The following is a 22,863-nucleotide window of genomic DNA, read 5'->3' on the forward strand; positions in this document are numbered from 1 at the left end:
TGAAAATGAGCATTAGCAAGGAACAAATACCAGTTGTCTGGGTTTGCACACATCTCTTAAGGAGATGCAGTACATACTTCATGTAAGGATTCAGACTATGACATAAACAGTGGGAGGTTGTCAGTCACAGATAGTATCCATACTTACAAGATACTAAAGGACACAGTTTCAAAAATATCCTACAAAAATATTCACAGATAGAGTAACATGGACAAGTATAAATCACACTCTGGCATTTGACAAATTTTCAAAGTTTTTTCTTGAATCATTGTACTTTGTTCCTCAGAGACAGGAGCACCTTTCTCTAGTAACTCGACCCTCCTTTTTGACTTGAATTCCCTTCAGGCAAGCAAAGAGCAAATTAGCTGTCTATGCAAAGAGTAAAAAAGGCATTGATAAATAGTGGGGGGAAAACCCACAGATTTTAGTCATATTTGTTTATTTGGCAGCTTTTTTTAGCTGAAGTGAAGGAAACCTCTTCCCCTGCACAAAGTAGAACTTTTAATGGGTTCCGAAAACTCCGCTACTATGGGTAAGTTGTGAGGCATTTCTGGAGCTGTGCATCTACACACCGAATGAAACACGGAAAAGAAAGCAATTCATTGTATGGGAAGCAAACAACTTTGCTGCTGCCAACAACAAAAGTTTGCTTTGAGCAGTTGGAAGCAAACATCCTACAGACAAGTATCTGGTTAAACAGAAAAACATCCTGCTTTAACCAAGAAAGGTAAAAAGCTTAAACAGTTGGGATTTTTTTTTTTTCCCCCTAACCTAAAAGACACCATGACGAACCTACCACTTCTTGGGAGAAGTTTTTTTTCAGTCATCCTCTCATTATGTTCAAATACAAGTCTTTGTTATGAAACCTTTTATCTCCAACCTCATCAGGAGTGGTGGACCTCCCAGCTCAAGGTCCCACCATTTGCATTCTCCGTGAAAAGTCCCTGGCATGCGGCTGAGACTTACTCCCTCGTGAAGCAGGAGCACTAGAAGCAGCAGGAGCACAGGACCGCTCTGCCATGGGGGAAATATGCCCAACTAATACCCCAAACGGCCACAAGGTCAACTTCTGTAAATCTCTATAGCTCCTTAACAACAGGCTCTATCTTTGTGTTTATCCAGCTTCTAAGACACTTGACTCTTGGACTGATCACAAGCAGCTATAAGAGGCTCAAAGCAAAGATCAGAGGCATATTACGTATAAACTAAGGGACGCATTATCTGTAGAAACAGTTTCTTATGTGGAGTGTTTCAGAAGGTTTCCTTCCCTAAACACAGCTAAATTGCCCTGGGCCCCACCTACACGCCTGCTCCAGAGGAGAAGATGACGTAGATTTCAAGTTTTACCACAGAAAATACGTGCCAGATCCTTGACACTGCCCAAACTATTCAAAATTAGGTTTCTTCTATTGAAAAAAGTTTTTAAAAAAATAATTGCTGGGCAAGACGAACCAAAATACTTGGGATTGTTGAATCTAACCAAAGCATTTTTTTGGGGGAGTCAATTCAAGAGCAATCAGTGCTGGCCCAAGCTCCAGTGTGCAACGTAGGAACTATAGTTCAGACACTGTTTGCCCCAAATTCTCTTCTCCACAGCTGGATCCCCAGTGTCACAGGAGTCATATAACCATAATGAATGGGAGAGACTTAGTCTAGCTGCAGCTCAAGCAAGTCAGGATTCACGACCTACCCAACCCAAATGAGATATTTCCAAATGGAACTAGCCACGTGGTTTGTGTCAAGTGAAAAAGTTCTTGTGGCTATGCAAACCCATTCACCCATTTTAACATAGCATCAGAGTCAAGACATCTTTATTTCCCCTGTCTCCAGTCCGTTTGACAATAAAAAATAAGACAAAGTTAAAAGAAAACTAACACTGAACTTCATTGTGGCTGCATCACATACTCTATTTCCCCACATTCAGCTGTCACTTTGCAACTGAAAAAGGCAGAACTAAAAGGGATAAAAATAAAATGCCCCCATCTCATCTGCCTTTCCTCTTTTGACAGTAACAACATCTCTACCATTGCTGAAAACCATCCATCATCTTACACATATGAACACAAGCAAGAGTTGGACCCAAAACACTTACGCTCCTCTTTACTAAGCAAACATAAGAAACATTTGCAGTCATGAACTGAACGGATGGCATTTGGACTGCCCCATGAATTTCCTCCCCTCATCCTGCCCTAGTGCTGTCTGGGGTGCTTAGAAGCAGCCTCCTTCCCCCCACCCAAAGACAAAACCTTATGTCACCACGCATGTAATCAGCTCAGGAAAAAAACCCTGAATTACAACATATGCATCCCCCTGTCAGACATTTTCAGGGAAGGGCATAGAAAAAAAATTAATGTTTTTCTTGTGCTCTCCCCACAGCTCCTTGCTGCCCTGCACCCTAAATCCACTGCTCTTGTTCCTCCAGCAAAAGCCAGTCACTCTGGAGTGTTAGTAAAAAGAGTGGAAGGCTGCTCCTTAGGAAGGAGGAGCAGAAGCCAGAAGGAGTAGATTTAACAGAGCCAAGCTCACACAAAATTTTCTTCCACTTGACTGTCCCTCTCCCAGCACAAAAGGCAAATCTGCTCTGATGAGGTGGCGCTTAAGAAAGACCACATTAGGAAAAAACAATGCAAGCAGGCACACTACTGCCACTCACACAGCTCCTGCTGCCCTCTGCTCAGCCCAGCTTCCCTGGCTCTACAGGCTGAGTGGGATCAGGCCATGACCACTGTGGTGATCAGGCCACTAACTCTTCCTCTGCCACAAACACTTTCCCCCCCAAAAGAGGAACCAATTTTCCCACTTCTGCTAATATCCTTTGGGTATGGGGAGGTGGGGTAGCACTGAGGGGCAAGTCGAGGTACAACCCCAGCCCACATCCAGGCATCTGGTGTGAACCCAGCCCCTACAGCAGAGCCTGAAAACTCAAGAGGGATTAAAACGCCCTTTGGAGAAATAATAGTGATGGGGAGGTGGTCTTGACCCTGCTCCTTGTGGTCAGGCCACCAGGCCCAGCACCAAAGCTGAGGCATCTTGATGGTCCCTGTCTAGGGGCACACAGGCAGTGACAGTCCTTCCTGACACTTCAGTCCTACTCACTTAGCACATCTCCTTCAGCTCCAGCTTAATGTATTCATGCCACTGCTATTTTTTGGTTTCCTACAGCTTCCTATCACAGTTTCTGGTGTTTTGATGTTTGATTAACAGTGCACTTACAGTTTTGGGTGTGGGGTTTTTTCCAAAGTAAAACAAACAAACAAACAAATCCAAATGCAAATCGTCCAGGAACAAACAGATGTCAGAATCCAAGTCAGGCAATGAAGGTGAAAGAAAAGTCAGATCAATGCTGGACACTTAAAACTTCCCCTGAGTGTCACCCACAAGTGCATGTGTGCCTTATTTTTACCTCTTTAATCTTCCATCACTACGTATTCCTAGATATCGCCTACCTAGAACTACTTTGAACAGACAAAATGATGGGAGGAAAGGGACAAACTTCTGGTGCAGTCCAAAATTTAATTACTATTTATCTCATTACATCTAGTGGCACCAAAGTTCCAACTGCAAGAGGGATGAAGGATGGGAAGGAGTTAACTCAGCCATTTCCAGCTCATTTCTCTTTGACTCCATTCCTTCACAATAAGAATGTTTAACCAAAACCCAACAGCAAAGTTGGGTCACAGAAAAAAAGCCATCCAACGTCTTAAGAAAAAAATAAACAAAATGCACACATCCTTCAAAACTCAAGCCAAAATTATTTCTGGTGTCTCTTCTTCAATTTACAGCATTTGCCATTATCTCTAAGAGCAACAGCAGTAGAAATGTGTAGAAAGCAAAAACTGACTGCTTTCAGTAATTTGATGTACTTTAAATGACACGAATGAGTAACCAAGGAAGCTAAAGAAAACCTCAGGTTCTGGTAGGCTGAAACCACAGACATCAGCGTCCCCGTGACAGGTGTAGACTACCTGGAAGAAAAACTTTGCTTTTTCTGATGAAACCACCTCATCCTTGTTGCATGGGCTGAGGACCTGGTCTCACCCTTTCCACCCACTGCTGATGGAAGAAGACTCTCCCCTGCCCAGATCACCACTCAGTCTGCCTCCTCCTGAGGCAGCCTCCAAGCGCCTACAAAATCACCAGCTTCACCTCCAAAGCTGCCAAATATCCTGTTGTTCAGATGGTACCCTTTCGTTTGAGGTTAAAAAGGAATATATTTCTGCTGTGTTACCCCCCCCCCCCCTTTTTTCACCTCAGCTTTCAAGACGTGCTTCTCAACTGATGTGCAGGGACACACCACACACACACAGACAGTGCTGCAGCAGGTCAAACACCAGCAATGTCCCCGTGTCCTTCCTGTGCCTGTAGATATCAGGGAACGTATTATGGGCATTGGTTGTCCCATAAAGGAAAACACAGACTTTTCTGAGCATCCTGTAAATGCCGGGGAAAGAGAAGAATGGAAAGGAAATGAAAGAGCAATCTGGAATGGAGAACGGAAAAGCAGGAGACCTTGGCTCAAAGGAGAGAGCTGACCACAGTTTTAGCTCTGCCTTCATCTATAGAAGATGTTTGCTCTTATTAATCTTGGAAAAAATGTGGTGCATGAGCTAAGTCAGCCCCTGGGCAGATTTAACTTGGGTGACCTGAACTTACTCTGCAGATCACCATAGGTCTCTCTGACCTTGGCAGTGACACAAGGATCATATTTTCTCATGGATGAATTACTCTGGAATAATTCTGCCAATGTATTAGGCATAAATAGCCTTTTATTTCAGACTGGGCAAATACATTCTCTGTTTCTGCCTCTCACCTTCCCAAATAAAATCTATTTATTGGGGTAAGGAAAACCCCACCCTTCATTAAGGTCTGGGTACACATCTCAAGGGCCAGACAGAAGCTTGGCTGCTTCATGCTCATGGCAATGTGTTTTCAGACATTGCCTTCAGCAAGATGCATTTTGGAGTTAACTGTTCAGATTTGTTGCTTTTGATTGAAGTGGTCAGCCTGCACATCTGCAGACGAACATACAAATGCCTTCAGACACAAAGGAGGAGGTATATACAGGTCAGTAGTGGGAACGATCAGCTTCAATCACCAAAACAGAAAGCACAATCCTCAACATACATCTACAAGCAAGTGACGAGCAGCTCCACAAAAATCAGCCAAGTTGCACGGAGATAAGCAAAAAAAAAAAAAAAAAAAAATCCCCCAAACCTCACATCTCGGCCTTGCGGAAAATTGACCAATTTGGAAGGAACAGGTAAACAGTGTGTTCTTGGACAAGAGTCAGCACAGTTTGGATGATGTAGACCTTTCCGTTCAAGAGGTGCACTGGTTTTTGCGTCTGGTCACTTGAGGTCACACCGCAGAGTTCCGAGGCTCTGCAGAAGCTCTGCAGGCTTCCTCCCCATGATGGAGGTGGCTAAAGTGGCTCTTAAAATCAGTTGTTATTCTGATGCCACCTGAGTCTTAATTGCCAAAGAAATGGGAACTAAAACCACGGAAAGGGCTTTCTGGCACTGGCGAAGGAAGTATCAATTTTTGAGGTCACAAAAACATCCCTTAAAAATGTGAATCAGAGTGGTTCTTTCATGCTGCAACTTGATAAAGTCAAGCAAAACATTAGCAGACTATTTTGATGAAGGTCAGGACAATTTTGTAATATGTGTATTTTACAGACATGCTTAGATGTGTATCAAAAAAAGAAAGAAAAAACTTGCAAACCTGTATTCAAATTATCCTGAGACAATCAAATAAATCCTAGTAAATACTAGTTCCTGTTTCCACTCTGAATGAGTCTCTTCTAATAAACTCATTTCATGTTGAGCAAACATAATTTTCCAACTGTTTGTGAACTCCTTGCTTCCTCCATACACAACTTTTGCTGTGCAGTTGATGTCTTAGAACCTGCATGCAACTGTCTCCATATTGAGAGGCAGAAAAGCAAGTCTCTAGTCAGAGACCTGCACTCTTTCCAATCACAGTTTTGAACAGATACTCACTGATGCCAAAACAGGTGACTCTCTTGAGACTGGAAAAGGCTTTCACAAATACCTGCCAGTCATCTGAACAGTCACCAACAATGCCAGCCTCTGAACCATTGCTAATCGTGCTGCTGATTTCTATGCAAAGCAACTCTGAGTTTTGTCATTTTAACTGCCTGACCAGCTGCACCTGCAATTTGTGGCTGACCAGGCAGATGAGAAGGGAAGACAGAGATTTTCATTTAAAATCCTGGGGTGAAACTCAAAGTTCAGCTAAAAAGCATTCTTATCTATACTTAACAGTTTTTATGGAAAAGACTTTGACATAAGCACCATATTTGCAATGAATATTATCTCAGCAGTGACCTGAACAAGGGAATATTGACCTGGAGAGGGCAACTGCTAGTAGGACCATGTGGAAACTATCCCTTATGCTAACCCTTCACCAGCATAGAAGACTTCTTGCACATTTAAGGTTGCACATGAACCTCATCCAAGAGCATGGAAGAATAGGCTCAAGACAGCAGGTGCTGCACACATCCACTCAAAGACGACACGAGTTGTAAATAAGGAGGACAGAGTCTCAAAGCACTCAACAAACATGCCAGAAAGCCCAATATTCCGAGGCACTGAAGGGATCTGGGCTGGTTATGACTCCTGCAGAGCAAGCAGAATAGCTCATGAGAAAGCCTCTGCCGGGACATCCCTGGAAACACCTCACTCAGCTCCCTTCCCTGGGTTTACCCTGGAGAGCCATCCCTCAAGATCCCAGATAAGGCACGCTGACAAGGTGCTGAATGAAAGCCCACACTGCTGCTGCCAGTAACCCGCCCTCCCTCCACGCCTGCAAACCTCCAGCACCATCCCTAGGCTTTGTACTCACAGCCTCCCAAGGAAGCAAGCCTTGAGTTTCAAGTTTCTGGGGCACAGGAGGGTCACAGGGCACAATCCAGCTATATTTTTCAGGACAGCATCCAAAGCGGACTTCAAAATGGAAATAAGAGTTCAATATTCTGCATAAAAATCATTAACCCCTCACCTCTCTACCTCATCTGCTAGTGAGGATTGCTACAAATACGACGACAAAACCGAAGTGGACAAGTGAGCCTTTTTGAACGCGTATTAGTGTGCTTCAGTGGGCCAATGTACATCTTGCTAGTTTGCAGTAGAAATCAGTTTAACTCTGGTTTTACATTTAAAAGAAGATAAGGATGGTGAGTGGAGAGAAGTCCCAATGGCTGCACTGCCAGCTGCCAAAAGACCTCATGCCCAAACGGCACAACAAAGCTAAGTACGGCCATTCCTACCAGCTCAACTCAGCAACAGGTTTTGCTTCAAGGCTTCCCTCATGGAGCTTTTCACCTCACGCAAGACCTCAACACCGTTTAGTTGGAAGTTGAGCAAAGCATTGCTACAAAGTTTCACAAGTCTCATCCATCAAATTTTTTATTGAAGTCCTCAGCTCCCAGAGTCCTGCGAAAACCTTCGACCAAAACCTCGTGAGCGCTAATGAAGCAAGCAACATCCTGATGGCAGGGAAAGCTGGAAACCTGGCTTCCTGGCAGCTATGCCTGAGAATACAGACAATGTCTGCCCCGAATAATATTTTTTTAAAATATCCTATGCATATGTCCTTTTCTATAAATACCAATCTTTTTGAACACTTACTACCCATACGGGTCTGCAAATACAAGAAGTGTCATGAGATGCTCAGGCCAGTGTGCTCAGGAGCTGCAGAGGACACAGCCTCACCTACATATACAATGCCCAAGCCCGCTCCTTTAACCTTCACCAGTACAAACCACTTTATTCTGCTTCTCAACGCAGAGCAAACATTCCCTTTCTAAAGGAATGACAAGTTTTAGAACAGATTCGTCCCTCCTTACTCTAAGCGTTTAAGTCAGACTGCCCAGCTAAGTGTCTGAGCAAGGCCATTAGTCCTCCCTAAGTCCCTTCACAGTCAATGGAGAGAAAGAGAAACTCTCTGGAGGGAAATTCAGGATTGAGAAGACTACAAGAATATGAGCACTATTAGCTTTGAATATTGCACAGAGCAGTAAAAACTTACAAGCAGTGAGGCTACTGTGAGGAAACTATGGCTAATGAAAGCAGAATGTGCCCATCTCTGTTTCTAAACCAGATCTGGACTTCAGGGCTCTTTCTAAAATTACTCAGGATGGAAAGGCTGAATTTAGCTCCCATCCATCACCTTATCACGAGGATACAACCTCATGCTTCCTGCCACTGAGAATCTGGGAAAATGCAAAATTCTACTTCTTATCATCAAATCATAATTAATTTCTTCTTCCTATTTTGTCTTACTGAGGAAAAGAAAGAAAAAAAAAAAAGAAAAAAAGAAAAGCCCTCCTTGATAGATAGCTAAATTTATGTCTTACCAAACTGAATGTAAATGCAAGAAACAGGAAGCTTTTACTTGGAAACTGGAATTTCAAGCACTCAGTGGCAAACAATGAAGCAGAGAGATAAAGATGCAATGGCAATGGTGGGGGACAGACCTGCCAAGCTTCCTGCCCACGCTGACTCAAGAGCATGTGTCCTACCATGATACGGACCGGCCACACCGCCTGCTTTTATTTTGGTAATTGGTATTTGTTCCTGTGAAAACCCCTATAAAAACAAGTCAGAAGACCAGACAATAGTAGACCCGCCATCTCTTACAGCCAGATCTTTTACTTAACACTTTAGCAAAAGATGTAATCAGCAGATCTTTGTCCATTTATACAATTCTCTCTGCTGCAACGAGGATTGTATTACACTCTCCAGCACCCGCCAGATCAGAGCATCCAGTCTTCCCCATCACTTCAAGAGATTGATCTGATACTTGAAAGCGCATTTGCTATTATCTACTTCAGCCCTTTGGAAATGACATTACACAGATACGGGGGGCAGGCAAATATTGCCGCTCTTTTATTATTCCTGACGTTCCCTCGCTTGTAATATCTGAGGAGTTCCCAAGTCAACGGGATTAGTTTATCTTCCTCCCCCGTCCTTTATCTCCTCCCTCACCCCACAGGTATCCATGTCCAAATGGGACACTTCAGTGGGGGGTTTGCTTGACCCAGGTCACTCGAAGGTCAAGCTTTTCACCACTTGCTAATGCAAAGCTTCCCCCCAGCCCTACTAACCCCGGGGGTCCAGGGCAGCCCCCTCCCCATGCACCCCTCTCCTGGCCACGGGGCCAGATGGAGAAGGCAAATGCTCCTCAGTGAAGTTACAGAAGCAAAATCCTCCCCATATGGAAAGTGGAATATGTTTTGAGTTTTTAAATAAACAAAGCAAAAGGAGAAGCTCCTGAAAAAAATCAGCTCAGCAGGGACTTTATTCCTGCACTAAACTTGAAGGATGGGAGGCTTAACTAGTTAGGAGCAACTCAGACTATATTTTTGCCTACCAGAACAAAGATCAATTTTTATTTAGATTGATTTTAAGATTTACATGCGAGAAATAGATAAAATTGGATCAAATATATACTAAAACAAATTGTTGACTCCCATGAAAGCCAATAAAACCAAAACAAATTTCACAGATCTCATCTACCAGCATTTGAGATTTGCTTTATTTCATTATTTTCCATATATTTACGGAGCAGAAATTTGCTTAACTCTTTTCCACTTTTCTTTCAGTGAAACAATAAGACTCTCTGCAGAATATTTTAGACTTGAATATTATCACCAGGATAGCATATGGCAAACTAGCAGCAGGCAGTTTATCTTCATCCTCTTTGTAAGCTAAAATTAGCACAATGCTTTTGCAACAGCATATGATGTATTCAGACCAGTACGATATACCTAATACAACTTCAGATCCATCCCTGGCTAACCTCCAATATTCAACTAAATTGACTGCTAATTTTAACAGAGTATTAATGTGTTTAGTATCCAGTTGGCATTTATCAACTTGAGAGGCATTTTTAAGTTTAATACTGTCATTTCACCTACACCAACTGCAACTGTAAATAAAATTTGTATATTGGTAACACATGGAATTTCAATTCCTCTGTACAAAGCAATTCTAGTTTATATTAAAACATTAGGTATGGAAAGCCATGCTGTAACATTGCATAATATGCATATTCTGCTTTTCAGACAAACATGTTCCTCCTGCAGACTTTTAGTTGGTTTCTTTGTTGGGATTAATTCAATCAAGTCACCAACATTATTTGGATTAAATTAAAGCAAGACACCAACTCTGCGTTTCCTGATGAGGTGGCTCTGCCAGCCCTCTCTGCTCACCAGTCTGCTGTTCAACTTCGTAAATTATGGCCACCTCAGGGGTTTTTTAGCTGGATTAAATATGTGGTGAGACGCTAATGTTAGCACCGCTTCCTAATTTGTTTCTTGTAGCTGTAACACCAAGGAACTTACTTAGCACAATACTCCTTGTAAAGGAAATTTGAAAGGTTCTAAAAAAGCCCTGTACTTCACATGGGTGGTTGTTTTACCACCTTTCTTGCCAGGTTCACAGAATAAAAATGTGTAATAGTGGGAAGTAGTCGCATCCAAGAACGTATAGGAACAAATACACACACAAACTATAAATATTTATACGCTGACATTCAAAGATTTTGTGGCTCAGCCTGCTCACCAACTGACAGAACAGCCCTCTGCTTTCCTACAACCCGTCACAGAACGACAACAACACAAAACTACACCAAGTCTGTCCAACAGTTATATTGAATTAATGTCACCACTAGTTTTGCTTTTACACAGCTGATCTCATGCAGAATTTTCATGGGTTAGTCCAGACAGAAACCAGGAAAAGAAAACAGGCAGAATCCTGTGCAAAAGCCTCTCCTGAGGCATCCTCACTGCCACAGGCAGGATGAGGGGACAGGAGAGGATAAATAGATGCTTTACTATGTGGTAAAGGGAGGAGGAGTACAGCATGAACATGTTTCAATTCCGCTTTGTTGTCTCTTTTCCCCCCTGCTGCATTTGCCTGCATCTTATTCCCCGCTCTTCAGCAAGAGGCTGCTACACTCTGATGTTACAGTGCCCTGAAACTTTAATTTCATTTTAAATGATGATACTTTATTTTGAGCCGTTCAGTTAATGCTGAACCCATTCCCTCTTTCCCCTGCTTTAGGAAGGCAGCTGATGCAGAAACACATGTGCTATAATCCAGGGCCCCAAATGGGAACTCCACAGTGGGGTTTGTCCCCCAGTGTTGTGCCAGGGAGAGAGAAAGGGAGAAGCTCCCCTTGGCACAGCAATGAGATCAACAAAAGATTCTCCATCCTACAAGCCTTGCTTCCATGACCTTCACTTGCCGACCAGAGAGAGCTAAGATATGCCTTCTTCGGGGTCCATTGGGACGCTACAGACTCCAGAATATATTTAGCATGCATCCATGTGACACTGCTATTCAGAGCACTGGGGGAAGATTTTAAGAATCAGTTAGTTTACTTCCACCACCATTAGCTCTCTTCCAAGGACGTAAGTGGTGTCTCCCAGCAGAAGACTCTGCCCTCCCGCAAAAGATGAACTCACAACCTTGAGACAATACACAGCATCCAGGTTGCAAGGGCTGTCTCTCTCCTGAGGAACAGAATCAGTCACAGGAAAACAAGGGCCAAGTATTTGAAAAGTCTGTTCCGCCTGCATTATTTACTTATATGCTCTTTCTTCTTTCCCACACTTCCACGTTACACTTCTGCAAAGGGCAACCGCAAAAAACTGACTGCAAACCCTGCTTGATTTTAAACACTCAAGAGGAAGAAAAAATACATTAACAAATACTTACGATGGAGTAATATTTATAGTATATAAATAAATTTTATGCATAATCCATGGTCATTAGATGCCAGAGGTACCGCCTGGCAATGAGGAAGTTCCCAAGTTGCAGAGGGAGACAGGGTGGCAGAGGGCCCGAGGGTATTAGTGCCTGCCCTGATGTGACACTGCTCCCACTGCACATCACGGGCCCAGCCGTGCTCTCCCACATCTTTTCCCACCTTCCAGGCTCGACTAACAAAAGTTCAGGTGTGTCAAACCAAAGGCTACACCAAGGAGGTAACGTGGAGAAAGAGCCAAGCCAGTATGGTGGAAGGTTTTTACCAAGTGCACCCTTATTAAAAGACCTGCCAGAGCAACATCAGACATTTGCTTAGTCACAAAGCCCTACAATCCCACACCAGCTCAGGTAGAAGGGATATCAGACCTCTCCCTCTGGTATTTCACATGGCACCAACCAGTGGGTCACCAGGCCAATGAGAAGCAGTCCCCAATGAATTATACAGTGATAGGTGGCTCTGACACTGCCACCGCTGAAGGGGCTGCCCTGATTGCTCAGAGAAAGTCCCCACCTCATTCATGAACTTAAAATTAATTTTTTTTTTTAAAAAAAAGGAAGAAACATAACAAAAAATCCCTTGTGCATCAATGTGCTTAGAAAAAATTATGTCAGCATCTTACAGCGTTGATCCTATTAATTAATCCCTTGAAGAATGGCCCCTCACCCACAAACATATAATGTAATGCCGGCTTAATCTTACCTAAAAAAAATATAATGCAATAAGATTACTAGTCTGACTCGGCTAACTGTTACAGCACTGCTTAATCCTGCATTTTGGTGCTTTAACAAGCTCCTACAATACTGTACAGAGTTTATCAGAGCAGTTGCCAAGAGAGGAAGGACTTATATTTTAAAGAATATAATTCCACTGTCTTTTGTGCTTTTTATGTATTATGTTTATACAATGACTTTCATCCTGGAAGATTTCAAAGCCTATTGCCTGCTCCCGTTTCCACTGAAGTCTTCCTTTCAGGTTTCATATTGGAGCAGGATTAGAAATAAATATATATTTGGGGGGTTACAGCAGGAAGATTTGCCGGTGCAGGTGCTCATTTCTTCCATTCCACGAATGCAGCTGGGAGGGGTGACACCAAATTGGTCCCCTCCTCCCAAAAACCTGCAAAGGAACCCATGCGGGACCTTGCTTTATAAAGAGGGTGCAAACACAGCCTACTACGAAAGTACCATTCCCCTATTCCTGCAATCACTTTGCCTGCATCCTCAGGCTCTGCTCCCACCGGCACAGCCCCACTCCGGCAACGTGCACCCGCAGACACACATTCCCCAGTCTTCGCTGGTTATAGACAAATTAAGCTTCCGACGGAATAGGAGAAGAAAGCTCTGCTCCCTCCCTGTAATTATCAAATCAGCCCGAAAATGAGGAAGAATTGAGAATCCTCATTATAGCACATCATAAAACACGGCGAGGTCTCGTGCTCGCTGTATGTTATTGGCACAGCCTGCCAACAAAACTTTACAAAGAGCACAGGAATTCACGTTTGCAGAGATATTAAAGTCATAAAAGGGGAAATTTGTATTTTATTTTCCCACAGCCTAAATGAAGGTGAACCAAGTAAATTTGGCAAAGAGTGCTAGTCAGATGCCATTTCCCACAGCAGTGTGGTATTTTCCTCTGGGAATAAAACATTTTCCTTCAACTACTGTTTATAACTCTTATCAGTTGAACAGCAATAGAGCCATCAAGTCCAATATCTTGTGGAAAAAAGTCAAGGTCAACAAGTACTTGCATTTTCGTTTATCTTTAGCTGCAATTGCTACTGACATTCAATTGGGTAATAAACATGAGGACTGTCAAATGCTCTCAGCAAACAGGTGATCCAAAAGCTATCAGAGGAAAGAGGCTACTGCCAGGTAATCAAACAATTCTGTTGCAACAATTATGATTTGAGTGCATTCATTTACAGAAGCAATCACCTGTCAAATTTGAATGAATAGCGTCAAACCATTCCCACCACTGGGGTAATAAGGGCAAAAAAATACAAGCTTATGTCTACTTTCTTCCCAACAAAAGCATTAGCAATAGCCATCAAAAAAGGAGAAATAAAAAAAAAAAATCAGCATCTTAGTTCCTGAATTGAATTATAAAAAAATTATTTTAACACAGAAACTAGAGGAGACGTGTCCAAGTAACTCGATCCGGTGTCAGTGTCTCCCATGAACAATAATGGGTGTTTAGGAAAACCCTGCAGAAAGGGGGGGTACACAGATGCAGCTGTGCCACAGCTCTGACAATCAGCACTTGGGCAGCTTCCTGAGCCAGTGGTTGCATCTGGACCAGGGTTTTTAATAGCCACAGAAGGACCTATTTTTCCATGAATTGGTCTAATCTCTTTTTGTCCCCTGCTGACCTCCTCAGCACACTGTAGCAATAAGTTTAACCCAACACATAAAACATTTTGGTTTGTTTTAAACCTACTAACACTCCGAAAAGCTCATGTGCCATGAACGTCCACCCTTACTTCTTGTGTTATGGGACAAGCACCCATTTTCTCCATACACAACTAATTTTAAAGACTTCTCTTCCAACCTTAGCCATGTTTTTGTTTTCCCCTCACAGCATTTAATGAGAGAGATAGGAAAATGCTTTGTGCCAAGCAGCCCAATGGCACATCCTATTGCATCACCAATCCAGAAACACGGCATGTTTATCGGTTTATACTCCTTGTGATAAAATGTTTCTCAAAAGAAAATCTCAAGATCACAAGTTTTGGTTTGTTATCTTCCAGTTTAAAGAGGTCAATGACATACATCTTAAAGTCTCACTCTGCCTGCAGCAGATAGCAAAGGACTCAGCTAAAACCACCAGGACCTTGGAGGTAAATGGGGATAGAGCTGGTGCCCTTAGGATGGGAATATTAAAATGGTCTTTAATATGGGTCATAGGGGAAGCTCATTGGCTTTAAGCCACCACAATGTAAGTGAAAATCATACAGGATGTATAGGACAGAAAAGCACACATCAGAATAAAGTAACTGTGTTTCTAAATTAAATCATATCAGCAATCCTGAAAACACACGACTTAGGTATTGCTAAAACGGGGCATCTTGGACACTAAAAACCTTAAACCTATTTCTACTACTTCTTACAACCAAACCTCTCTCTACCCCATCCGAGGAGGAAAGAAAGATGCCCTTCAGTAACAGCCCAAGATGCAATTTAGCAACGTGACATTTTCCACCACTGTTCCCTGCTCAGCATATCCAAGATCCTGTGTCTTACCTCAGTAAGACACCTGGTTTTGTGCAGACACACTTTGGGGGTTGCAAAAGTCCTGCACCACTGATGGGATGTTCATTCCAGGGTCAGGATCATGTTCTTAAATACACATCTATGTATACATCAGCTTGCGCAGCCACACAGATGTTTAATGGGCTAGACATTTCTAAGTTTAGAAAAACTTGCCAAGAAAATAGAAAAAAAAAAAGGGGGGGGGGGGGGTAAAAGGACTCCAGCACATGGCTTTTGCTGCTTGATTACAGATAGGCCGAGAAGTCAGGAATATTTGTATTTCCACAGCCACTTTAAAGGTAAACAGTTTCCAAAGTCTTTTTTCCCTCCTTCTGCTCTTGCCAGCGACAGCAGTAGCTTCAGCCTGAAGGATCTGCCTCCTGACGTGATTGCCTCTCTGCTCCCCTCCCAGCTGGAAGCTTTTCCTAAGCAAAGACTGGAAGTCGCATTAAACCGTGCTGAAACGGTTGTGCTGGTTTTGAACTGCTTATTATCTCTGGGGGCTGACCTGAAAAACAAGTTGGTGCTTAGACAGAGAAATTCAGGTTTCCCCTGAAAGGCAAATGGGAGGGAGGAAGGAAGGTTTTTTTACAAGGAAAAAAAAAATTCATTTACGATGATGTTACCCATGATTTAGGCAAAACAAGCAACATTTATAAGAATTTTAAGTTAGCTTTGCCAAAACAAAAATGCCTGTTAATAACAGACATTTAAGCTAATGCAAGCAATTGAAGTAAATACTGACACTGGGAATAGATTAATGCTTAAAGCACGACAGACACCCACTAAAAAGAGAGGAGTCACTCCCTTTTACCATACTGGAAGTGTAACCCTGCCTAGAGAGACTTAATGCGGTCAAAATCTAACTTTATCAGCCAAATCAGGCTGATGAGACAAAAAAAAAAAAAAAAAAAAAAAAATAACAACCAAAAACCTAAACCAGAAGGAGGAAAAAACCAGTTTCACGCCCCCCGGCTTTAGAGCAGAATGATAAATTGACATCATGTTGTTATGAGCATAATCCTCAACTATTCAATCACTGTTAAAAAATAAAACATGATTCTGGGGAGATAAAAATAATTAATGCTGGTGCTGCTGAAGAATACACACCTACACGCAGAGTTTCAGATAAATATGGGCCTGGTTTGAACCTCGTATCTCACATCAAAGGAAGAGGGTACAGGTGCTCACGTTGATTTAAAGCAAACTGAGCACTGCCCGCTTGATGGAAAAGCAAGAAAAGAAAAGGGGATGGCAGAGCCTCAGCAAGAAAACTGATACTGCTCCGTTTTCAAACAAGCCTATTACGCTTAATTCGGGATTCACAATACATAAAGCACCAGAAAAAACACAGGGAGCAGCCCCTGTTGACTAATGCCCTGTCTTTTCTAATCGAGGGTCACATCCAGTCTAACCGATCGCATGATAATGGCATCAGAAAAGGTCAATCAAAGACAAGCCGAAGCTTCCACTGCCTGGCTGACCTTCGGAGCTTGTGACAAATTGCTATCAGTCAATGTCAACTAATGACAGCGGCTCTTTGGCTAATCAATTGTTCTAAAAATGATCAAGAAAACTACTCGCAGGACAGCTCATTTTCACATCAATGCCTGTGAAGTATGAAAAGCTCATTTTTTTTTGAGTTTTTAATAAGCTCATAAGTAAAGCAGTTACTTGGTAACAGGGGTCACCTTAGTGAAAAGACAGAACCTTTGTCTGCCTTTTACATATTCTTTTATTACCATATTATAGTAAAAATATGCCATGCCATTACTATGCCAGAGGGCTACATAATAAAATAGGTAATACTTCATACTTTTTTTTTTTTTTTTTTTTTTTTTTTTGAGATAAATACTTCTGTGGTTTAGGGGCCACTGTTTGGATGTAAATAATTGTCGATATAGTCCCCATGTATTTAAATGTAAAGCAATCACCACCGGCACTCAGGTGACATGTCCACTCATTACTCACCCAAACTTCAAGTGACAGAGCCGGTAGTGGAAACTACGCTGCAAAATCCAGTGGTGCTGCTGGGAAGTGAAGGTCTAACAGCAGCTATTTTGTTCTTAAACCCACCCACCCCATGCGAGCGCAACTTATTCCAACTATTTCCGACAGAATTCACATTTGGTAGGAAAACCGCATGCTCTGAAACCCCCTAAGCCCTGCAAAAGCAAACAGACATTTCCGCCCTGGAAGGATTCTGCATGTAAAAGCCAACGTGGAAATGCACACAGGCTGGAGCAGTGGGAGATATATCATGGTTCTCCCTGTACAGAGAAGAGGTGACTGCAAGATTCGTCCATCTCCTCATCCTACCTGCCTCTCCCACCATCATTTTCAGCCAGTTCTCAAAGCTTCACAGCCAGGCCATGCTCAACTCTGCATTCATGCATTAAATATTACCAAAACAACAAACTCAAACTGGTCTAAGGCTTGAGAAGTGCAAGCACAATAATGTTTTGCTTTTCCTTATGGAGACGGTCTGGCAAAGGACATTGCAGGGCATCACACCACATGAAGCCATTTGGGAAGATGCCGTGCTAGGAGGGAGCAAGGAGCCATCGTTCAAGCACGACATTTCTTTTTACTTGGGATTGCTTCCTTACTTGGGTGACTCCCACCCATGACACCTGTATTGCCAGAAAGGATTTATCCCCAGAAAAACACCCGTCACCAACCCATTGGCTCCCAAAGCAATTGCCCACCTCACCACGGAGGAGTGGGGGTCGGGGGGGAGGGGGGGGGAGGGGGAGAAGCGCTAAACAAGAAACATTAAAACTTTTGTTTTCATCGGAGAAACTGCCAAGTGACAGCAGTTTCAGGTTACACCCTAAACCTGCCTTGCTATGGTAGTTTTTCAAATTAAAATATCTTCCGTGGCCTCAGCCACTCTCAAGCCGTCCATAGGCAAGAAAGAAAGGAGGCAGGGCAACACTTAAGCTCAGCCATAATTGGAAGTATGTGAAAAATGAAGTGTCAGTTCGGTCAATAAAGGCCAAAGGTGAAGGGGAACTGCAGCCCAAACTCGGTGCGAAATGTGCTCATTAAGACACCCAATCCGCGGGCTCCTGCCCACCTATCCCATTAGTCATCAGCCATCTGACCGCTTCAAATGCCTCCCCGCTCTTATTACTTTTCTTCTCCCATGCTAAAAAAAAAAAAAAAAAAAAAAAAAAAAAAAAGGGGAGGAAAAAAAAAAAAAAAAAAAAAAAAAAAAGGAGAGCTGGTATATAAATCCTTGCTCAGTCATCTGGAACATAATGTGGCCCTTCTCTCCCCGGCTCTGCCGCCTGCCTTTGCAGCCTCCAAACAACCGCCTGGAGATTCCCAGCAATAATAAACCCGATTGCCTTTTTGCCTATAGGTTGCTCGAACTCCTACAAAAGCCTGCAAAAAAACCCCCAAAAAAACCACAAACCAACAACTCAAACCCAACATTGCAGCCATTGATACATTTTTATAAGAAATATCGCTGCTTTCTACTCCTGGCTTGAAGGAGTAACGATTATTTGGAGGTTAAAAAAATGTTTTGAGCCCAGGTTGAGGCTGGACAAAAAAAAGAAAATGGGAAAGAAACAATACGCACAAATAGGTGACACTGATGGATTATTTTGCTTTTTCTTTTAAGTCATGTAGGAGAGCTAAACATGGGAAATAAAGAGCTACGCTCTGGATTAAAAGTGACTGTACCAGGGCTTTGTTAGCATTTTCCTGGTGTCACTGTTTGAAAAACAGACAAAATAGATTTCTCAATACACCAAACAGGAATCTTTTCAAGTTAGAAGATGCAATTGGATAAAATAGTGCTGCCATGAACTCAGCTTCACCTGCCTGTACATAAGAATTTGCTTCTCCTCTTTTAATAGGATTTAGCAAGTTATTTCTCCACTGCATAAAGTCAGATCTCTTTGCACCATTTGGAGGCAGACCTTCGAAGGCCCTTCCCGTTAAGTTCAGAGCAATGGGAAAACTTTTTCATAATATTATTCTGCATTCCTGTACTATAACTATCCCCTATGATGACACAATACCAGGCCTTTAGAAGAGGTTGTATCAACGTGCTATGCAATAACATACCCTGCTGTTCAGTGGCACGAGACCCCAGAACAGCTTCCTAGCAGTTAAATATGGATTTCTGCAATAGATCGAAGCAGCTGGGAGTCATTACTATTTACTAAGTAAATAAATTTACATGTTAAAAAAGACTTCAAAATGTTTACAGGAAAGAGCATCTCTCCTGCTTTCAAAGGCAATCATTCAAAGTGTGCTGTGTATCATGACATAAATAGGTTAAAAATACAGTTTGTAAGGATTTGTAGTGATGAGCACGGTGAAGAAGAAAAATCACCAAAAAGTCCAGAAATAGACCTTAACATAGTCTGGGTTAAAGACTAAGAGAGAAAAGTCTTGCTAAAGGGCTTAAGCTTTCCAACCTGTGTGCCTCTCTGAAAACGCAAAGCTCACACGTTCACCCTTGTGATACTTACAGCCAGGTTGGAAACCTGGTCCAGAAGGTGCTTTTACCTATCCCAACTAGGGAAGTAGGCTGTGAGAACAACCTAAGACCAGACAGTTTTAGAGGGCTTTATTTCTGGTGATCAGATTTGCCTTTTTTTTTTTTTGTTTTTTTTTTTGTTTTTTTTTTTTTAAATGGCAAACGTGCTCATGACAGATGGAACCAAAAGGAACTTTTACAAACTCCTAAAAATAGGGAAGCCCATAATATACTGAATATATGTCACGCAACACATGCATCTCGAGTTAACTCCTATGCTCTCAAGCACAAGCTGGGGTCCCCAGCCTTTCGCTGCCACCCCTCCACAGCACCTGGTCGCTGTGGCAGTGCCACACTGGCTCCTTCTGCTGCCAAGAAAAGCGCCCAGCAGAGGTAAATACAGGAGTTTAACCACGGTGTTGCACTCCTAACATCAGGGCACAGAAGAAAAGCCATCAAATCACAGCATTTGCAAATTTAAGGCAGTTGGGGACAGGCAGGATATTTGCGATCTTTTTCGTCTCTTCCATTTTGGTCCTTCAGGGTCGTATTTTTTGACTTCTTCCCCAGAGGGAAAGGCTAAAAGTGACGCTTTGTTTGTTGGCTTTTTTTACAGAAGGTGTACATACAGCTATGGTGTACTTAAACAAATGAGATTCCCCTATAGTCTCAACCATCAGAGCATTTCACATAAACATGACATAAAGCAAGGCTCAGCAAAACCACTGCTACCCTTCCCACATTCCTGTTCCTCAAAAACAATGCCATTTCCACAGGTGGCAAGTGGCCTGAAGGCAAGTCTTAGTAACAGAGACCTTCTGGACAAGGTCTCCTTTCCAAAACACCTCTCCCAAATTTGACCTGAGAGTTCCAGTTAGCAAATTCCCTCCCTTTTTTCTTCTTACTCTTCTCTAAAGTTTGAATGCAATGAGCCTTCTTCACAAAACACATCAAGCACTAGTAGCAATTCCAGCCTCAATAAACCACTGGGATTTGGGTAAAAGTTCCAGAACTGGATAAAGCATCACTGACAAGTCCTTCTGCAGATATTTAGCAGCACTCAGGCTGGAAACTCACTTTACAAAACCCTTCCTGACTGAGTTTACAGCATGCACCTTGCTAGGAGCTGACGGGATGGCGATGATAAGACATCAGATATGACCGGCACTCCAGACTACTAAAATGTTACATTTAGGAGAAAATTAAGCCTGACAAAACCTTTAAAAGTACACCAGGAACTGAGTATCTCAATTTCCAAAGCAGTCTAGGAGCATGCTGGCAAGCCTCCCCACAGCTGTTTAGTCCACGCACATATCCACATAAACACATGCACATCCGTCTAATAAAAGGAACAGCCCTATCCGAGTACAAAAACCCTCTCAAAACACCATGTTTTAGTTCAAAGCCTGTTTTCTGCAGCAGCTTTTTCACCCTTAAAAAAACGCCACGGATTTAAAGTTTGCTCCGAAACCAAGGGGCTCTAATGAATACATTGACACCACTTCAACTACAGCCTTGTGAACAGCACCACTAGAATATATACATATACATACTTGAAAGAAAAAAGGCCCCCTGAATTTATGTTGCATATCATTTTCCAGTAAAAGTCAGAGGTCAGAAGGTTACCAGTTTCTGCCTCAGCTCTGCAACAGTTTACTATTCCAGGCCCCATTTTTACTAGGCTGTACTTGCGATGAAGTCAGCAACTTTTCTTTAAACAATAACGAGTCTCAAATACTTAAAATTCTATAAAGAGATGTACGTTAGGTCCATGCATATAAAAAATTAAAATATACTGGTTTAGTTTAAAAACTAATCTTGTTAAATGCAGACTTTGCAATGCTAATCAGTACTGCTCAACCTTTTTTTGGAAACGCAATTCCTTTGTTGTCTAACAGCACTTGAATGAAACATGATCATAAAACCAGATTTAAAAGTATATACCTATTGTGAGTTCAGAGTCAACTTCAATAAAGCACTCTCTTTTATATTCAGATTAAGGATCCTTTTTAAATTTTAATTGCATTAAATTAACACGAAATCCACTGCAGTTGGTCTGTTCAGAAAAAGTATGAAGCATTCAAACAGCTTCTCAGGAAAAAAAATCCAGAAATTCAGTTTTTTAGACTTCAGTGTTTCTGAGGCAGCACTGATTATTTGTATATGTCCCACTTCCCTTGCACCAAGCTCATTCCACACTCGCCCTGCTAAATCAGCTGCTCTGGCCTGACACTCAAACAGAATGTTTTAGCATTCAAATAAATTGGAAAGGAGTAAAAAATGTAAATAAAAGCATTGCTCAGGATTTTGTCAAATGGGCCAGCTAACATCTCTCTTCTTTATATGCAGTGAAGTTTTGATGGCATCTTTGAAACATTAGCGTGCATTTCTACAATCTTAATTACATTTGGTTTTGAAGATTTCATTTTTTAACCCATTTGAATGAAAGAAAAAAAAAATCAAACCCTTCTCAATTCTTATTTTTATTAAGCATACTGCAAATTTGGTACATATGTTGCTCTAAAGTGTGCCTGCTGGCAGGATCGAAGAAATAAAGATACCAATCCCTTTACTAGGAGGAGATGGAGAAAAAAAGTGTCAAAAAAAAAAAAAAAAAAAAAGGAAGATAGACCTTTCTCAGCACAAAACCCCTGGTACCAGAGCACATTTCAACATCAGAAAGGGAGTAACCAGTCCCTTGAGCACATCTTGCCAGCTAAGAAAGCGTGAGGGCTCTGTTCCTACCTTGCTCACTGCTGTTGTCCCCGCTGTGCGATGTGTGTCCTCCGCTGGAGGGTCCGGGAGTTCCCCCAGAGCGCGTCGATGCCGTGTCATCGTGGTCTCTGTTCCACGAGGGCTGTGGGACCAAAAAAATTAACAAATTAAAAATCTGAGATGGGGGAGAAACGCCAGGTTCCCACACTTCCAGTGAGAGTGGTACCCAGGCCCAAACCTGCAGGAAAAGGCTGGGGAATACATCCCCCAAATTATTTCTTCTTTCCAGGCAGCCGTACTGCCGCTCCCCAGCAAAAATAATATACTCTGGAATATGTTTACCATCTAAATAATCCCAAGCTTTATTACCACAGAAAACAGAAACATTCCTGGCCAGGCAGGGGGAGCAGGAGGAGAGCCAGAGAGCAAATCGCTGGCACTGGGCTCCAACTATATTTTTAGCATCCGCAAACCCTCCGGCACAACAGCCTGCAAACTCCACACAGGCAAAATGAGAGTGGTGGTCGGGAGCAGCACCATTTATATAGGCCTCCCATTCCTCCTACGAGGCCAACGTGGAAGAGCTTAAAGACTTTGCTGGCA

At 42.5% G+C, this 22,863-nt stretch overlaps 1 protein-coding gene and 1 long non-coding RNA gene across 4 annotated transcripts in view; both read right to left on the bottom strand.

The window, feature by feature from the left end:
• The window catches only part of MEIS1 (Meis homeobox 1), a 209,474-nt gene that overhangs the window by 59,284 nt on the left and 127,327 nt on the right, over positions 1-22,863 (bottom strand). For all 3 annotated transcript variants that reach the window (XM_027878415.1, XM_027878414.1, XM_027878416.1), the window contains exon 7: positions 22,291-22,402. In XM_027878415.1, coding sequence (XP_027734216.1) covers positions 22,291-22,402 — 112 coding nt within the window. The remainder of the gene's footprint in view (positions 1-22,290; positions 22,403-22,863) is intronic.
• On the bottom strand, positions 1,808-19,014 carry LOC114054870. The gene is made up of 3 exons (XR_003570607.1): positions 18,940-19,014; positions 18,365-18,367; positions 1,808-1,820 (listed from the first exon to the last, which is right to left on the bottom strand). It is a non-coding gene; the product is annotated as an uncharacterized LOC114054870 (long non-coding RNA).

This window comes from Empidonax traillii, unplaced genomic scaffold (genome assembly GCF_003031625.1).
Source record: "Empidonax traillii isolate 1590-97213 ecotype Southwest subspecies unplaced genomic scaffold, ASM303162v1 scaffold41:size1892772, whole genome shotgun sequence".
NCBI lineage: Eukaryota > Metazoa > Chordata > Aves > Passeriformes > Tyrannidae > Empidonax > Empidonax traillii.